A 17382-nucleotide genomic window follows, 5' to 3' on the forward strand; every position below is an offset into this window, starting at 1 on the left:
GCTGAATTTTAAAGTTCCATGTGTTAAGCCCTACTGATTGTTAAGAACAAACAAAGTTAGGTTCCTTTGGTTTTCAAAGCCAAATATTATGGATATTCATCTTCCCACTTTGGGTTCCCCATGCCTGTCATGTTTGGTGTAGGGTCTGCTCCCCTTTATTTTCTTTGCCCAAGGTATCCCTCCCTTCCATGGACAGTCCTACATGTCAGTTTGACTAACTATATCTCTGCCCTTTCTACCCTCTTTAATGTGGCATCTTTTCTACATTTATCTATGGAGAGTCTGTTCTGTCAGTCTTTGGGTCGTTTTCTGGTTTATTTAATGTGGACGTTATCTAGGTGTAACCATGGGACGAGGTGAGCCAAGGGTCCTCCTACTCTGCCATCTTCTCTGGAAGCAATATGTTTTAGATTTCACTGTTCTTCACTAAGGAGTTTGTAAACAGTGGGAAATACTATACTACTGGAAAAATGTTTGCTTTCTTAATTAAGCTAATCTTGTGGGTTTTTTTAATTAATCTTTTTTGCATGTGTTTATTTTGTGTGGATGTGTGTATGACTCTGTGTGTGTGTGTGTGTGTGTGTGTGTGTGTGTGTGTGTGTAACCCTTTTGGGGAGGATGTAAGATAGTTCATTATTGCTCCAGAAATAAGTATACAGTGAGCTATGTGATTACATGGCTCCATGTTTAGAAAATTAAGGCATAAAACTGATATTGGCTCACTGTCATCATCCCGTTGGCCAAATAAAAAAATTAAAAAAAAAACCTACAAGGGGATTTTTTTCCTCTAAAAGTATTGGAACACCCATTGGGATGGGAAGAAAACTCTTGAGAGAAAGGAAGAAGATTCAATATTGCTGATTTTTTTTTTGGAATTGTTATGACCCGAGGCCATTTTTATAAACAGAAATCTATAATCTTATTTCCTTGCCTTCATATATGGAAAAGCCCTAAACCACATGACATTTCAGATTATTCTTTACCCAGTGGGGATTAGACCAGAAATATAATACCATTGTCCATATAATTTAAAACATTATCTAATAACAATTCAAGCTTTTCTACCTTCTTTGTGCTCTTCCTTGCTGGTGTTTCATTGTATGTAACCTATCTAAAATTCTTGAAGAATTTAAGATTTTTTTGTGTGTGAAATATAATAAAGCCTTGATTAATTGGAAGCTAACTATCTAGAACTCTTGATTAACCAGTTTTATTTATTTATTTTTTGCTACACTCTCCTTTTAGAAGGAAGAGGCAAATGACAAGAAAACAAGCTGTTAACAGGTATTTATGTATTTATTTTTTTTAAATCAACTTTCTGGGAATGTCCTGGAGCCTGTACAAATTCAGCCCAACTTTAATAATTTTGTTTCCTGTACTATACTTATTAAGGTAGGAAAGTAGAGCTGTTGAAATGTTTCAGAACAAATGTTGAATCTTTCTTAATCCTTGGTAAAAAGAAAAATGAAATCCAAATAGCTAATTAGATCCTGTCTATTTGAAGGTACTAGTTAATTTGTGTTGCTGTAGTGTCACTATTGACAGTAATCATTTATATCTCTTAACTCAGAATGGATCCTAGGACCATGCAGTGGGGAGATGACTTCCAGCCACAGGAAGTAACTCCTTCCCTGGGAACTAAAGCAGAGTCTAGAGAAAGGCTACAAAATTGATGTGGATTGAGTGAGGGTCACTGACATGAAAACCATGACAACTTTGTAAAACAGTGAGAAGATAATTCACTCCCCTCATGACTCTGGAATGCTTAGGAAGGTACATACACTTTTGAAGGGCAGCACAGACTATTAAGTGTGGTATAGCAATAATGGAAAAAAATAGGCCATCTATTCTTCTGTAGTTATTCTAAGCATTAGGCATGGGTATATTTATTTTGTAAGCATGCTAGTAGTTCTAAAATGTTCAAAATTATTTTTTTCTAAAAATATATTTTTAAAAAATAGTTTGAAATCTAGGAAGATTTATGCTTGAAACTTCCTGAAATATCTATGACAATTTCAGTTGAATTGCAATCAGAGATACCATATTGCTCTAGGCTTTATACCTTTTAGGTTGTAATGGGGAAAATAATGGACAGTAACTCAGAGAAGCAAGGGAAGAGGAAGGAAATCCATCATGCTCAAGTACATTTTTTAAAAAGATTTTTTTTAAGTAATCTGTACACTCAACATGGGGCTCAAACTCACAACCCTGAGATCTAGAGTCTCATGCTCTACTGACTGAGTCAGCCAGGCATCCTATAAAGTTCATTTTTATATTGCCTGGCAATACTGCCCCCTCTTCTCTTCCATGGACCCTTCTCATGTTAAGTCACCCTTTGGGGACTTTCCCCAATATCTTCAGGGCTGCCCTTGATACATGTTTTATCCATATTTTTGTACAACAAAAATGTCATAGGGTTGTGGGGGAGAAGGGAACCACACCATGTGATTTATTCTGGATTTTCAACATAGAAAATTGAAAGCACTATGGTGATGTTTGCAATATCTGGGATATTTCCTATACTAAATATTACTTTTAAATATCATGCACACTAAATAATACCCAAGTGACCTGAAGCAGCGGATGCGCCTCCTTAAGTGCCAAACTTTCCATTGGACACTTTTGTGTTATGGGAGATTAGAACCCACTAGATTTCATTAATGAATGATTTTAACCGAAAAATTTAAATGGATTGAGTTTTGAGTTAAGGTTTGGGATTTTGAAAGTAATTTTTTTTTATTTTATATGAGTACAATTGAATTCAGACATTGAAATTTACTTTCATTGTATTTTAATTTTACTAGTAAAATGACATGCAAATTAATGCAATGCCCTCTTATTTAATTAATTATAACAGTAGTTTATCACTATAGATTTATTTTTTTAATTTTTATTTTTGAGAGAAAGAGCACTCAAGTAAGGGAGGGACAGAGAGAGAGGGGGTCCAAAGCAGACTCTGCACTGATAGCAGCAAGCCCAACATGGGGCTGGAACTCACAAATTGCGAGATCATGACCTGAGCTTAAGTCAGACGCTTAACTGACTGAGCTACCCAGATGCCCCTGTATAGATTTATTTTATTTTATTTTATTATTTTATTTTATGAAATTTATTGTCAAATTGGTTTCCATACAACACACAGTGCTCATCCCAACAGGTGCCCTCCTCAATGCCCATCACCCACTTCCCACTCTCTCCCACCCCCCAACAACCCTCAGTTTATTCTCAGTTTTTAAGAGTCTCTTATGGTTTGGCTCCCTCCCTCTCTCTTTTTTTTTTCTTTCCCTTCACCCATGGTCTTCTGTTAAGTTTTTCAGGATCCACATAAGAGTGAAAACATATGGTATCTGTCTTTCTCTGTATGACTTATTTCACTTAGCATAACACTCTCCAGTTCCATCCACATTGCTACAAAAGGCCACATTTCATTCTTTCTCATTGTCAAGTAGCATTCCATTGTGTATATAAACCACAGTTTCCTTATCCATTCATCAGTTGATGGACATTTAGGCTCTTTCCACAATTTGTCTATTGTTGAAAGTTCTGCTATAAACATTGGGGTACAAGTGCCCCTATGCATCAGCACTCCTCTATCTCTTGGGTAAATTCCTAGCAGTGCTATTGCTGGGTTATAGGGTAGATCTATTTTTGATTTTTTGAGGAAACTCCACATTGTTTTCCAGAGTGGCTGCACCAATTTGCATTCCCACCAACAGTGCAAGAAGGTTCCCATTTCTCCACATCCTTGCCAGCACCTACAGTCTCCTGATCTTCATTTTAGCCACTCTGACTGGCGTGAGGATATACCTCAGTTTGGTTTTGATTTGTATTTCCCTGATGAGGAGTGACGTTGAGCATCTTTTCATGTGCCTGTTGGCCATCTGGATGTCTTCTTTAGAGAAGTGTCCATTCATGTTTTCTGCCCATTTCTTCACTGGATTGTTTTTCAGGTGTGGAGTTTGGTGAGTTCTTTATAGATTTTGGATACTAGCCTTTGTCTGATATGTCATTTGCAAATATCTTTCCCATTCTGTCGGTTGCCTTTTTGTTTTGTTGACTGTTTCCTTTGCAGTGCAGAAGGTTTTTATCTTCATGAGGTCCCAAGAGTTCATTTTTGTTTTTAATTCCCTTGCCTTTGGAGATGTGTCAAGTAAGAAATTGCTGCGGCTGAGGTCAGAGAGGTTTTTATAGGTTTATTTTATATTGATCAGAGCACACATTACATATGTACATATATAGGTAGTGCATTCTTACATTTCCTGTGATCTGAGAAAAACCATTAAATGTTCTTAAAAGTATATATACTGATTCACTCGCATAAACTACAGAGAAACAGGAGAGTTGCAAACTCTAATGCCTACTGAGGCAAGGCTGGTAAAGTAAATGAAAGACCATAAGCAATAGGGATTGGTGGGGACTATGGTGACCTAGAGAGTATGTATTCTTTCCAAAGGTGGCAGCTATTACTTAGCTCAACTTATTGCTACCATCTGGGAATGTAGGCCCAATGTTGTTAAGCTCTCAGTTTTTATTTTTTATTTTCATTAATTTTTTTAGAGAGAGAAAAGAGTGGGAGAGAGTAGAGGGAGAGGAGCATAGGGAGAGAGGGAGAGAAAGAATCTCAAGCAGCGTCCATGCCCAGCGTGGAGCCTGATGTGCGGCTTGATCTCATCAACCGTGAAATCAAGACCTGAGCTGAAATGAAGAGTCGGTTGCTTATCTGACTGAATCACCCAGGTCCCCCAGGTTCTGAGTTTTTAAGAGAAGCTGGGGATGCAGATTTTTACCTAAAATTCCCTAATTCTTCTTAAATGTTGGTAACCAACTCAATAAAAAGCAAAACAAAAACAAAAGAAAAGAAAAAGAAAGAAATACTGTGCAGGTTAAGCAAAATCATCTGTGGTCTGCATCTAGCCCATGGGCTCTCAGTTTGCTTTAAATTGTAAATCCTCTAGATATTGTAATTAAGAAAAATCACAATATATTGTAAATACACCCAAAGGCCTTGATGACAGAAAAATCCATGTAAAGTGAATTAAAAATAAATGGAGTGTTGGGGCACCTGTGTGGCTCAGTCGATTGAGCCTCCGATTTCTGCTCAGGTCATGACCTCACAGTTTGTGAGTTTGAGCCCCGTGTCAGGCTCTGTGTGGACAGCTCAGAGCCTGGAGCCTGCTTTGAGTTCTGTGTCTCCCTCTCTCTCTCTGCCCCTCCCCACCCCTGCTCACACTCTGCTATCTCTCTCTCTCAAAAATAAATAAACATTAAAAAAATGTCTTTTTAATTAAAAAATAAATGGAGTGTTTGTAAATAATTCTCCTCATACTCAAAATTGCGGCTATGCACTTCGTGATTTTTCCTTGCTATATGGAAATAACCAGGATAATTCTTCCTTAATTTGGTTTGAAAATTATGATAAAATTATGAATTTTTTGCATTCATATTTATCAATGAAATGCAATATGAAAGATCATTACTTCCACATCCAAAGAGAACATGTAAATATAGGTTCTGTCACATAACATAATTAAAACTTCTGGTGCTTTAATAGGAAGAAAGCCATAAGAAAGCCATATATATATATATATATATATAGAGAGAGAGAGAGAGAGAGAGAGAGCATGTGTTCTTTTAATTTTAAGTTGACTTGTCTTTCAACAAATTTCCAATTTCTTCTAAAAAATTCCTTTATTTTTTATACATGGTTAAAATAGGAAATAAAAGAAATTTAAGTAGTTAATAAAAGCTCATTTGAACTTTTAATTGGCATTGGCAAATATAAAACGAAAGTTAGTTATCTGAAATTTTATTAAGAAGTAACTCTTTGACTAATGTGAGACTTCATTTGTTTATCTGTCTTGCCTTGGACTTTAGAATGTAATCTCACTGTGCTACAATGCTTTTAATATTTGTATACCCCTTTTATCACTGGCAATTCAAAAGCATATTTGTCTAAAAAGGAAACAATTAAATTCCAGTCTTTCTAGGAAAAAAAAAGAAAAAAAAAAACCTCCATTGCTAAACCTGCTTTAATGGCTCCTATGATCTGCACCATATATCCTTAGGATAGTCAGTTAACATTGTCATTTGTGGTGAGAAACTTATCAGAGGATTTAAAAAAATAGAAAACTGAAAAAGAAAGATAAAGAATTCACAGTTCTTTTAACTAAAAATGCCCATCCTTTGTCAGCAAATTATTCTAGTTGCAGATTTAACACAGGCATATATGAAAGATGAGAAATTGTTGGGCAATTGGTCAACACATGTGACAATTTGCAAAATAAGTGATATTTACTTAGATAAAATTTCAGTAGACTGTGCTGCCCTCTCTAGATCGTCAAATAGTTTTCACCACAAGTAATCTGTTGTGTGATAAAGATGAGCCATGTTTAAATATACTAATTAATTACAACTATTGTGTAAAAACTCTAACTAGAAATTCTTAGTTAATTGATTAGTCCTTACAGATATTTAAGAAATGTTCTTTGATACAATAAACCAGTGTAGACATATAAATGAGATAATTCAGGAAAAATTTCAATAAACATCTCCTACTTTCATTTTGCCAGGACATGATAATATCTAACATTTTCCAGACGTGATATCCCAGGTTATTTTATTGTATTTTATATTTTATTATTTATTATTTTAAAAATTTTTTTAATGTTTTATTTATTTTTGAGAGAGAGAGAGAAAGAGAGAGAGAGAGAGAGAGAGAGAGAGAGAGAGAGAGAGAACGAGTGGGGGAAGGGCAGAGAGAGAGGGAGATACAGAATCTGAAGTAGGCTCCAGGCTCTGAGCAGCTAGCACAGAGCCCAATGCCGGGCTTGAACACATGAACCGCGAGATCATCACCTGAGCCACAGTTGGATGCTTAACTGACTGAGCCACCCAGGCACCCCAATTTTATTATTTTTAAAATATTTACTATTTATTTTGAGAGAGAGAGAGAGAGAGAGAGAGAGAGAGAGAGAGAGAGAGAACATGAGAGAAAGTGCAGGGTAGGGTCAGAGAGAAAGGGAGGGAGAGATTCCCAAGCAGGGCCCATGCTGTCAGCACGGAGCCTGATGCAGAGTTTGATCCTATGAACCGTGAGATCATGACCTGAACTGAAATCAAGAGTCTGAGGCTTAACTGACCTACCCACCCAGATGCCTCATATCCCAGGTTATGTTAGTTCATTTAATCTTCATAACAACCGTACAAAGTAGGTGATATTATTCTGATCTTGTCTTACAGATAATGGCACTGAGGGACAGAGGTTAAATGACTTATCTAAGGCCTCACAGCCAACAAATATCAGAGCCAGCTTTTGAATCAAGTCTGTCTGATTACAAAGCTCATATACTTTGGATGAGTATATTTTATAACCTGACAACTGGAATCAGACTAATTACCAAAACACTTTAAATATCTATATCTTTATCTATATCTATATCTATATCTATATCTATATCTATATCTATATCTATATCTATATCTATATCTATCTATATCATCTATTTACTAAAAAATGACATTATTCTGAAATCAATTTTGTAGCACCATTTTGATTGGGTAATAAACTAGCAAGATTAATTATAAATTAGCTCAAATACAAACAGCAGGTTAATAATGAAAGATATTCGTTGACCAATAACAAAGTCTACATTTTGCTACATTTGATTCAGAACTCATTTTTTAAAAATGTATCTGTAAAGCATTATTGATATGACTAACACTAATCTCCTTTCTCTTCCACCCTTCATTAGAGTTAACCACTGTTTTAAAAATTTGTGTGAATTATTGCTGTTTTTTAAATAACATGTGTGTTTATGCAGTATTCATTTTTGTGTTTTTAAAATGTATCTAAATGGTTTGGTACTGTATTATCCTTTTGTAATCATTGTTTTAACATGTTTTCGAGATTTATCCATGTTGATACATGCTGATTTAGTTCATTTACTTTTTAATTGTCCATTCTACTATTTAATTGCATAAGTATACCACAGTTGGATTATTCTTTACTATATTGATGGACATTTAGGTTGTTTTCAATTTCTTTGTTATTACATACAGTGCTGTAAATGGACATCATGTTTTATTGTGACATTGTGGGAGAATTTCTCTGGGGTATAAACCTAGAAGTAAAATCATTGAGTTGTGAGCTATGTACATCTTCAACTTTTTTATTGCTAAATTGTTTTCCAAAAGTGTTCTGATTTACACTCCCACTTGTGTCATACAATAGATCCTATTTTCTCACATTCTTGCCAATGTAGTAGATATCTTTAACAAACAATTCCTTTTAAGAAAAAATAATTATATTATTGATTCTCATTCATGATTATACAAAGATGAAACACTGATTCTGATCACTTAGTGCACATAACAATGTTTACTGAAACTATTTGTGTCATTATTCTTCATTTTAAAACATATGTAGTTCAGATAAGGATAAGAATACTATTTAAAATTTGTAAGGTATTTTCCAGGTTATAGAGAACTTTCTCATAAAGCCTCATTTGATGAGATAGTGTGGTATAGCAGGAAGACCTCTGGAAAGAGTCAGAGAAGTCCACGGACTTAAAACAACTCTGAAAATAACTCCGTGGCTTGGGATATCAATTGCCATATCTGTAAAATTAGGATGTTGGACCAAGAGATCTTTTAGAGACCTATTATAACTTTTGTTATATAATACATACCTTCCCTTTTCCCTGAAGATATAATTTATTTATTGTGCATGAAATACAAAGACAATATTAAATTTTATCAATTTGTGAAAAGTGTTATTACACCCTCTGGCATAGTTAAGATTATAAGTGTTTCTTATTTATATTCTATTTATCTTTGTATTTCTCTTAATTCAAATAATCTCAGCATTATAAGTACAAGACAGTAGTAACACACCGTTTTGAATTAATCTTCAATATTTCCTATTCTGAATCATCGCATTATAAATGCTGAAATACAATGGAAGTTCAACTACAATTTATTATGGCTTTATGTTTCTTTCAAGTTCTTTTTATGTACATTTCAGATTCAGAGAAGAGGGCTTTCAATATTTTCAACTCACATAAGATTTGATTCCAATAGTGCTTTATGACGCTGCACATAACTACTTAAAGTAGAAGGAGGAGTCAGGTTGACTATTCTGTATATACTGTATTTCTTTTTGGATAAGGGGGGTTAACCAATTGGATTTTATGTTTGGAAAGATTTTTGATTAGGAAGAGCTGGAACTGTACCCTGGAGTTTAACAAAGAGCTTTTCGAGTTTCTTAGATGCTTTGTGTACTGGAAAGAACATCCAGTTAGAAATGTAACTGTCTAATATTGTAAGAGATTAAAGTAGAAAAGGTGCACAGTTGAAACTGATTTTACTTAAGCTCCAGGAATTGCCAGTATACCACACAAACACACTCACATACCCTCACACATTTACACACACACGTATATCCTGTCTCTTGCATAGAATATTTATTATTTTCAATTACGTTAAAAAAGAAATCTTTTAGGACATGAATATAGTTATATTTTTAGTGATGCTTCTACTTATGGAAGACGGCAGTTCTGGCAAACAAAATCTAAATCAGTTTATCTCTTATAATGATGACATTTTGGGGGGCTTCTCTATAAGTAGTCCTGGGAAAAATTTTGACGATGGCATTGGTGGGAGGTAAACTAACTTCTTACAATGTAACAGTCAGATATTACAAGAAAATTGTGGTTCACACACTTCGTTCAGATGATCTCCAGTTTAATACAATTCACATATGTAAACCTCATTGTTCAACTGTGACATTAAGCCTAGAGAATCCCACATAAGTTGCTTTTGAGTGTTTTTACCTTGTTTAATCTATTTGTGAACTATTTGTGAATTTCTGAACTATTTGTGAACTCACTATGGGACTCATATTTAAGAACTTTGATTGCTATTTTTGCTAATTGGAACCCCATCTTATAGTTTAAGCATACTCTGAAAACCACTATTTTGCTTTCTCTGTTACTTCCACAAGTTCAGAGGAACTTGTGCCAAATTATTCTAGGTTAATTTTGCCTAGACCCTACCTATCCTGTGGGTATTTAATTAGGTTATCTAACTCAATAAGCACTAAACAAATCACTTAAAACACAAGATAACACACAAAACCTTAAACTAGTTTCTTTAAATCAGAACATTTTCAGAACAGCACTTCTTGGAAATAACACACTAAGTGTTTGACAAGACTATTGAAAAATAATTAATTAAAAAAATAAATATGGCTGACAAGTATTTATTATGAAAATAGGAAAGGAGGAAATACAAGCATTGTTGTATTGCCTTTATCATCTGTGTTTCTAAAAAGTGCTTCTGTTTACATTTGAGATGTTAATATTAACGGATCTTTATTTACAAAACCATTTGTAGTTGTTCTTTATATTATTCCTTTTTCTTTCTTTTAAGGAGTACTGACACTTGTTAGATTAAACAAAGCCTTGCAAACAACATTTATCTTTTATCTACAAAACATCAAAATCATGGATATTTTTATCTTTACCTCTATCTCCAAGAATATCCATGTGTTTTGCCATGGATGGTATCTAGATAATAATACTATATTACTATGGAAAATACTCCTTTTTGCTATTATTGAATACCCAGTTTGAACCTTGAACAAGTCATTTACATGAAGTTTCCTTGGGATTACCTTGCTATTATTGAATACCCAGTTTGAACCTTGAGCAAGTCATTTACATGAAGTTTTCTTGGGATTACCTACATTCTTGTCCACTCTGACCTTGTATTTTGCTCACAGTTGGAAATGTAATGCAGAATGACTAAGATAATGTTGTTTATACACGCTTTTTTTTTAATATATGAAATTTATTGACAAATTGGTTTCCATACAACACCCAGTGCTCATCCCAAAAGGTGCCCTCCTCAATACCCATCACCCACCCTCACCTCCCTCCCACCCCCCATCAACTCTCAGTTTGCTCTCAGTTTTTAACAGTCTCTTATTGCTTTGGCTCTCTCCCACTCTGACCTCCCTTTTTTTTTCCTTCCCCTCCCCCATGGGTTCCTGTTAAGTTTCTCAGGAGCCACATAAGAGTGAAACCATATGGTATCTGTCTTTCTCTGTATGGCTTATTTCACTTAGCATCACACTCTCCAGTTCCATCCACGTTGCTACAAAAGGCCATATTTCATTTTTTCTCATTGCCACGTAGTATTCCATTGTGTATATAAACCACAATTTCTTTATCCATTCATCAGTTGATGGACATTTAGGCTCTTTCCATAATTTGGCTATTGTTGAGAGTGCTGCTATGAACATTGGGGTACAAGTGGCCCTATGCATCAGTACTCCTGTATCCCTTGGATAAATCCCTAGCAGTGCTATTGCTGGGTCATAGGGTAGGTCTATTTTTAATTGTCTGAGGAACCTCCACACTGGTTTGCAGAGTGGCTGCACCAGTTTGCATTCCCACCAACAGTGCAAGAGGGTTCCCGTTTCTCCACATCCTCTCCAGCATCTATAGTCTCCTGATTTGTTCATTTTGGCCACTCTGACTGGCATGAGGTGATACCTGAGTGTGGTTTTGATTTGTATTTCCCTGATAAGGAGCGATGCTGAACATCTTTTCATGTGCCTGTTGGCCATCCGGATGTCTTCTTTAGAGAAGTGTCTATTCATGTTTTCTGCCCATTTCTTCACTGGGTTATTTGTTTTTCGGGTGTGGAGTTTGGTGAGCTCTTTATAGATTTTGGATACTAGCCCTTTGTCTGATATGTCATTTGCGAATATCTTTTCCCATTCCGTTGGTTGCCTTTTAGTTTTGTTGGTTGTTTCCTTTGCTGTGCAGAAGCTTTTAATCTGCATAAGGTCTCAGTAATTCACTTTTGCTTTTAATTCCCTTGCCTTTGGGGATGTGTCGAGTAAGAGATTGCTACGGCTGAGGTCAGAGAGGTCTTTTCCTGCTTTCTCCTCTAAGGTTGTGATGGTTTCCTGTCTCACATTCAGGTCCTTTATCCATTTTGAGTTTATTTTTGTGAATGGTGTGAGAAAGTGGCCTAGTTTCAACCTTCTGCATGTTGCTGTCCAGTTCTCCCAGCACCATTTGTTAAAGAGGCTGTCTTTTTTCCATTGGATGTTCTTTCCTGCTTTGTCAAAGATGAGTTGGCCATACGTTTGTGGGTCTAGTTCTGGGGTTTCTATTCTATTCCATTGGTCTATGTGTCTGTTTTTGTGCCAATACCATGCTGTCTTGATGATGACAGCTTTGTAGTAGAGGCTAAAGTCTGGGATTGTGATGCCTCCTGCTTTGGTCTTCTTCTTCAAAATTACTTTGGCTATTCGGGGCCTTTTGTGGTTCCATATGAATTTTACGATTGCTTGTTCTAGTTTCGAGAAGAATGCTGGTGCAATTTTGATTGGGATTGCATTGAATGTGTAGATAGCTTTGGGTAGTATTGACATTTTGACAATATTTATTCTTCCAATCCATGAGCAGGGAATGTCTTTCCATTTCTTTAAATCTTCTTCAATTTCCTTCATAAGCTTTCTATAGTTTTCAGCATACAGATCCTTTACATCTTTGGTTAGATTTATTCCTAGGTATTTTATGCTTCTTGGTGCAATTGTGAATGGGATCAGTTTCTTTATTTGTCTTTCTGTTGCTTCATTGTCAGTGTATAAGAATGCAACTGATTTCTGTACATTGAATTTGTATCCTGCAACTTTGCGGAATTCATGTATCAGTTCTAGCAGACTTTTGGTGGAGTCTGTTGGATTTTCTATGTATACTATCATGTCATCTGCAAAAAGCGAAAGCTTGACTTCATCTTTGCCAATTTGGATGCCTTTGATTTCCTTTTGTTGTCTGATTGCTGATGATAGAACTTCCAGCACTATGTTAAACACCAGCGGTGAGAGTGGGCATCCCTGTCGTGTTCCTGATCTCAGGGAAAAAGCTCTCAGTTTTTCCCCGTTGAGGATGATGTTAGCTGTGGGCTTTTCATAAATGGCTTTTCTGATCTTTAAGTATGTTCCTTCTATCCCGACTTTCTCAAGGGTTTTTATTAAGAAAGGGTGCTGGATTTTGTCAAAGGCCTTTTCTGCATCGATTGACAGGATCATATGGTTCTTCTCTTTTTTTTTGTTAATGTGATGTATCACGTTGATTGATTTGCGAATGTTGAACCAGCCCTGCATCCCAGGAATGAATCCCACTTGATCATGGTGAATAATTCTTTTTATATGCCGTTGAATTCGATTTGCTAGTATCTTATTGAGAATTTTTGCATCCATATTCATCAGGGATATTGGCCTGTAGTTGTCTTTTTCTACTGGGTCTCTGTCTGGTTTAGGAATCAAAGTAATACTGGCTTCATAGAATGAGTCTGGAAGTTTTGCTTCCCTTTCTATTTCTTGGAATAGCTTGAGAAGGATAGGTATTATCTCTGCTTTAAACGTCTGGTAGAACTCCCCTGGGAAGCCATCTGGTCCTGGACTCTTATTTGTTGGGAGATTTTTGATAACCGATTCAATTTCTTCGCTGGTTATGGGTCTGTTCAAGCTTTCTATTTCCTCCTGATTGAGTTTTGGAAGAGTGTGGGTGTTCAGGAATTTGTCCATTTCTTCCAGGTTGTCCAGTTTGTTGGCATATAATTTTTCATAGTATTCCCTGAAAATTGTTTGTATCTCTGAGGGATTGGTTGTAATAATTCCATTTTCATTCATGATTTTATCTATTTGGGTCATCTCCCTTTTCTTTTTGAGAAGCCTGGCTAGAGGTTTGTCCATTTTGTTAATTTTTTCAAAAAACCAACTCTTGGTTTCGTTGATCTGCTCTACAGTTTTTTTAGATTCTATATTGTTTATTTCTGCTCTGATCTTTATTATTTCTCTTCTTCTGCTGGGTTTAGGCTGCCTTTGCTGTTCTGCTTCTAGTTCCTTTAGGTGTGCTGTTAGATTTTGTATTTGGGATTTTTCTTGTTTCTTGAGATAGGCCTGGATTGCAATGTATTTTCCTCTCAGATCTGCCTTCGCTGCATCCCAAAGCATTTGGATTGTTGTATTTTCATTTTTGTTTGTTTCCATATATTTTTTAATTTCTTCTCTAATTGCCTGGTTGACCCACTCATTCGTTAGTAGGGTGTTCTTTAACCTCCATGCTTTTGGAGGTTTTCCAGACTTTTTTCTGTGGTTGATTTCAAGCTTCCTAGCATTGTGGTCTGAAAGTATGCATGGTATAATTTCAATTCTTGTAAACTTATGAAGGGCTGTTTTGTGACCCAGTATATGATCTATCTTGGAGAATGTTCCATGTGCACTCGAGAAGAAAGTATATTCAGTTGCTTTGGGATGCAGAGTTCTAAATATATCTGTCAAGTCCATCTGATCCAATGTCTCATTCAGGGCCCTTGTTTCTTGATTGACCGTGTGTTCCGATGATCTATCCATTTCTGTAAGTGGGGTGTTAAAGTCCCCTGCAATTACCACATTCTTATCCATAAGTTTGCTTATGTTTATGAGTACTTGTTTTATATATTTGGGGGCTCCGGTATTCGGCGCATAGACATTTATAATTGTTAGCTCTTCCTGATGGATAGACCCGGTAACTATTATATAATGTCCTTCTTCATCTCTTGTTACAGCCTTTAATTTAAAGTCTAGTTTGTGTGATATAAGTATGGCTACTCCAGCTTTCTTTTGGCTTCCAGTAGCATGATAAATAGTTCTCCATCCCCTCACTCTCAATCTAAAGGTGTCCTCAGGTCTAAAATGAGTCTCTTGTAGACAGCAAATAGATGGGTCTTGTTTTTTTATCCATTCTGATACCCTATGTCTTTTGGTTGGCGCATTTAATCCATTTACATTCAGTGTTATTATAGAAAGATACGGGTTTAGAGTCATTGTGATGTCTGTATGTTTTATGCTTGTAGAGATGTCTCTGGGACTTTGTCTCACAGGGTCCCCCTTAGGATCTCTTGTAGGGCTGGTTTAGTGGTGACAAATTCCTTCAGTTTTTGTTTGTTTGGGAAGACCTTTATCTCTCCTTCTATTCTGAATGACAGACTTGCTGGATAAAGGATTCTCGGCTGCATATTTTTTCTGTCTAGCACCCTGAAAATCTCGTGCCAATTCTTTCTGGCCTGCCAAGTTTCAAAAGAGAGATCAGTCACGAGTCTTATAGGTCTCCCTTTATATGTGAGGACACGTTTACCCCTTGCTGCTTTCAGAATTTTCTCTTTATCCTTGTATTTTGCCAGTTTCACTATGATATGTCGTGCAGAAGATCAATTCAAGTTACGTCTGAAGGGAGTTCTATGTGCCTCTTGGATTTCAATGCCTTTTTCCTTCCCCAGTTCAGGGAAGTTCTCAGCTATTATTTCTTCAAGTACCCCTTCAGCACCTTTCCCTCTCTCTTCCTCCTCTGGGATACCAATTATGCGTACATTATTTCTTTTTAGTGTATCACTTAGTTCTCTAATTTTCCCCTCATACTCCTGGATTTTTTTGTCTCTCTTTTTCTCAGCTTCCTCTTTTTCCATAATTTTATCTTCTAGTTCACCTATTCTCTCCTCTGCCTCTTCAAGCCGAGCTCTGGTGGTTTCCATTTTGTTATGCATTTCGTTTAAAGCGTTTTTCAGCTCCTCGTGACTGTTCCTTAGTCCCTTGATCTCTGTAGCAAGAGATTCTCTGCTGTCCTGTATACTGTTTTCAAGCCCAGCGATTAATTTTATGACTATTATTCTGAATTCACTTTCTGTTATATTATTTAAATCCTTTTTGATCAGCTCATTAGCTGTTGTTATTTCCTGGAGATTCTTCTGAGGGGAATTCTTCCGCTTGGTCATTTTGGATAGTCCCTGGCGTGGTGAGGACCTGCAGGGCACTTCCCCTGTGCTGTGGTGTATAACTGGAGTTGGTGGGCCAGGCCACAGTCTGACCTGATGTCTGCCCCCAGCCCACCGCTGGGGCCACAGTCAGACTGGTGTGTGCCTTCTCTTCCCCTCTCCTATGGGCGGGATTCACTGTGGGGTGGCGTGGCCCATCTGGGTTACTTGCACACTGCCAGGCTTGTGATGCTGGGGATCTGGCATATTAGCTGGGGTGGGTAAGCAAGGTGCACAGGGGCAGGAGTGGCAGGCTTAGCTCGCTTCTCCTTAGGTGATCCACTTCAAGAGGGGCCATGTGGCAGCGGGAGGGAATCAGATCCGCTGCAGGAGGTTTGGCTCCGCAGAAGCACAGAGTTGGGTGTTTGCGAGGAGCCAGCAAGTTCCCTGGCAGGAACTGGTTCTCTTTGTGATTTTGGCTGGGGGATGGGCGGGGGAGATGGCGCTGGTGAGTGCCTTTGTTCCCCACCAAACTGAGCTTTGTTGTCTGGGGGCTCAGCAGCTCTCCCTCCCTTTGTCCTCCAGCCTTCCCGCTTTCTGAGCAGAGCTGTTAACTTATGACCTCCCAGAGGCTAAGTCGCGCTTGCTAAGGGAACACAGTCCATCAGGCCCCTCTGCTTTTGCCAGCCAGACTTGGGGGCTCTGCTTGCCAGGCGAGCAGCCCCTCTGCCCCGGCTCCCTCCCGCCAGTCCGTGGAACGCGCACCGCCTCGCCACCCTTCCTACCCTCTTCCGTGGGCCTCTCGTCTGCGCTTGGCTCCGGCGACTCCATTCTGCTAATCCTCTGGCGGTTTTCTGGGTTATTTAGGCAGGTGTAGGTGGAATCTAAGTGATCACCAGGACGCGCGGTGAGCCCAACGTCCTCCTATGGTGCCATCTTCCCTCAAGCCCCCTGATACACTATTATTAACTAAAGCTTAGACTCTATTCAGACTTCCTCAGTGCTTTCTTAATGTCTTTTTTCTGCCCCAAGAAGTAGGATACCACCTTACATTCAGTCATCATGTCTCCTTAGATTCTTCTTTGTTATGATGGTTTCTCAAACTTTCTTAGTTTTGGATGACCTTGACAGTATTGAGGAGTACAGGTCAGGTATTTGTAGAATGACAGTCAATTGGGATATGTATGGTGTTTTTCTCATTGTAAATTGGGTTTTTGGGAGGAAGAACACAGAGGTAAAGTGCCATTTTTTTAATCACATCATATGAGGGGTACACCTTATTATTATAACTTATCATTCTTGAGATTGACCTTGATCACCCCGTTTATGTAGTGTTTGTCAGGTTCCTCTACTGTAAAGTTACTTTTCTCCCTCTCCCTCTTTATATTGCTTTGGAAGTTTTTTGAAGAAAATCACTATGTGCAGCCCACAGTTAAGGGGGGCAGGGAAGAAGTTTTGCTTCACTTTCTTAAGGGCAGAATGTCAATAGAAATTATTTGGAATTCTGCATGGGAGAGCTTTCCCTTCTCCCTTATTTACTTATAATTTATTATTTATTTATTCATTCATTTATTT

The 17382-nt window shown here is 37.3% G+C and overlaps 1 protein-coding gene across 1 annotated transcript in view; it reads left to right on the plus strand.

Annotated features, from left to right (window-relative positions):
* Nucleotides 1-17382, plus strand: part of DACH2 (dachshund family transcription factor 2) — a 742450-nt gene that overhangs the window by 266467 nt on the left and 458601 nt on the right. The window contains exon 2 of the mRNA XM_019824052.3: nt 1246-1284. Within this exon, the coding sequence (XP_019679611.1) occupies nt 1246-1284 (39 nt within the window). The remainder of the gene's footprint in view (nt 1-1245; nt 1285-17382) is intronic.

Source organism: Felis catus, chromosome X (assembly GCF_018350175.1).
Source record: "Felis catus isolate Fca126 chromosome X, F.catus_Fca126_mat1.0, whole genome shotgun sequence".
Lineage (NCBI taxonomy): Eukaryota > Metazoa > Chordata > Mammalia > Carnivora > Felidae > Felis > Felis catus.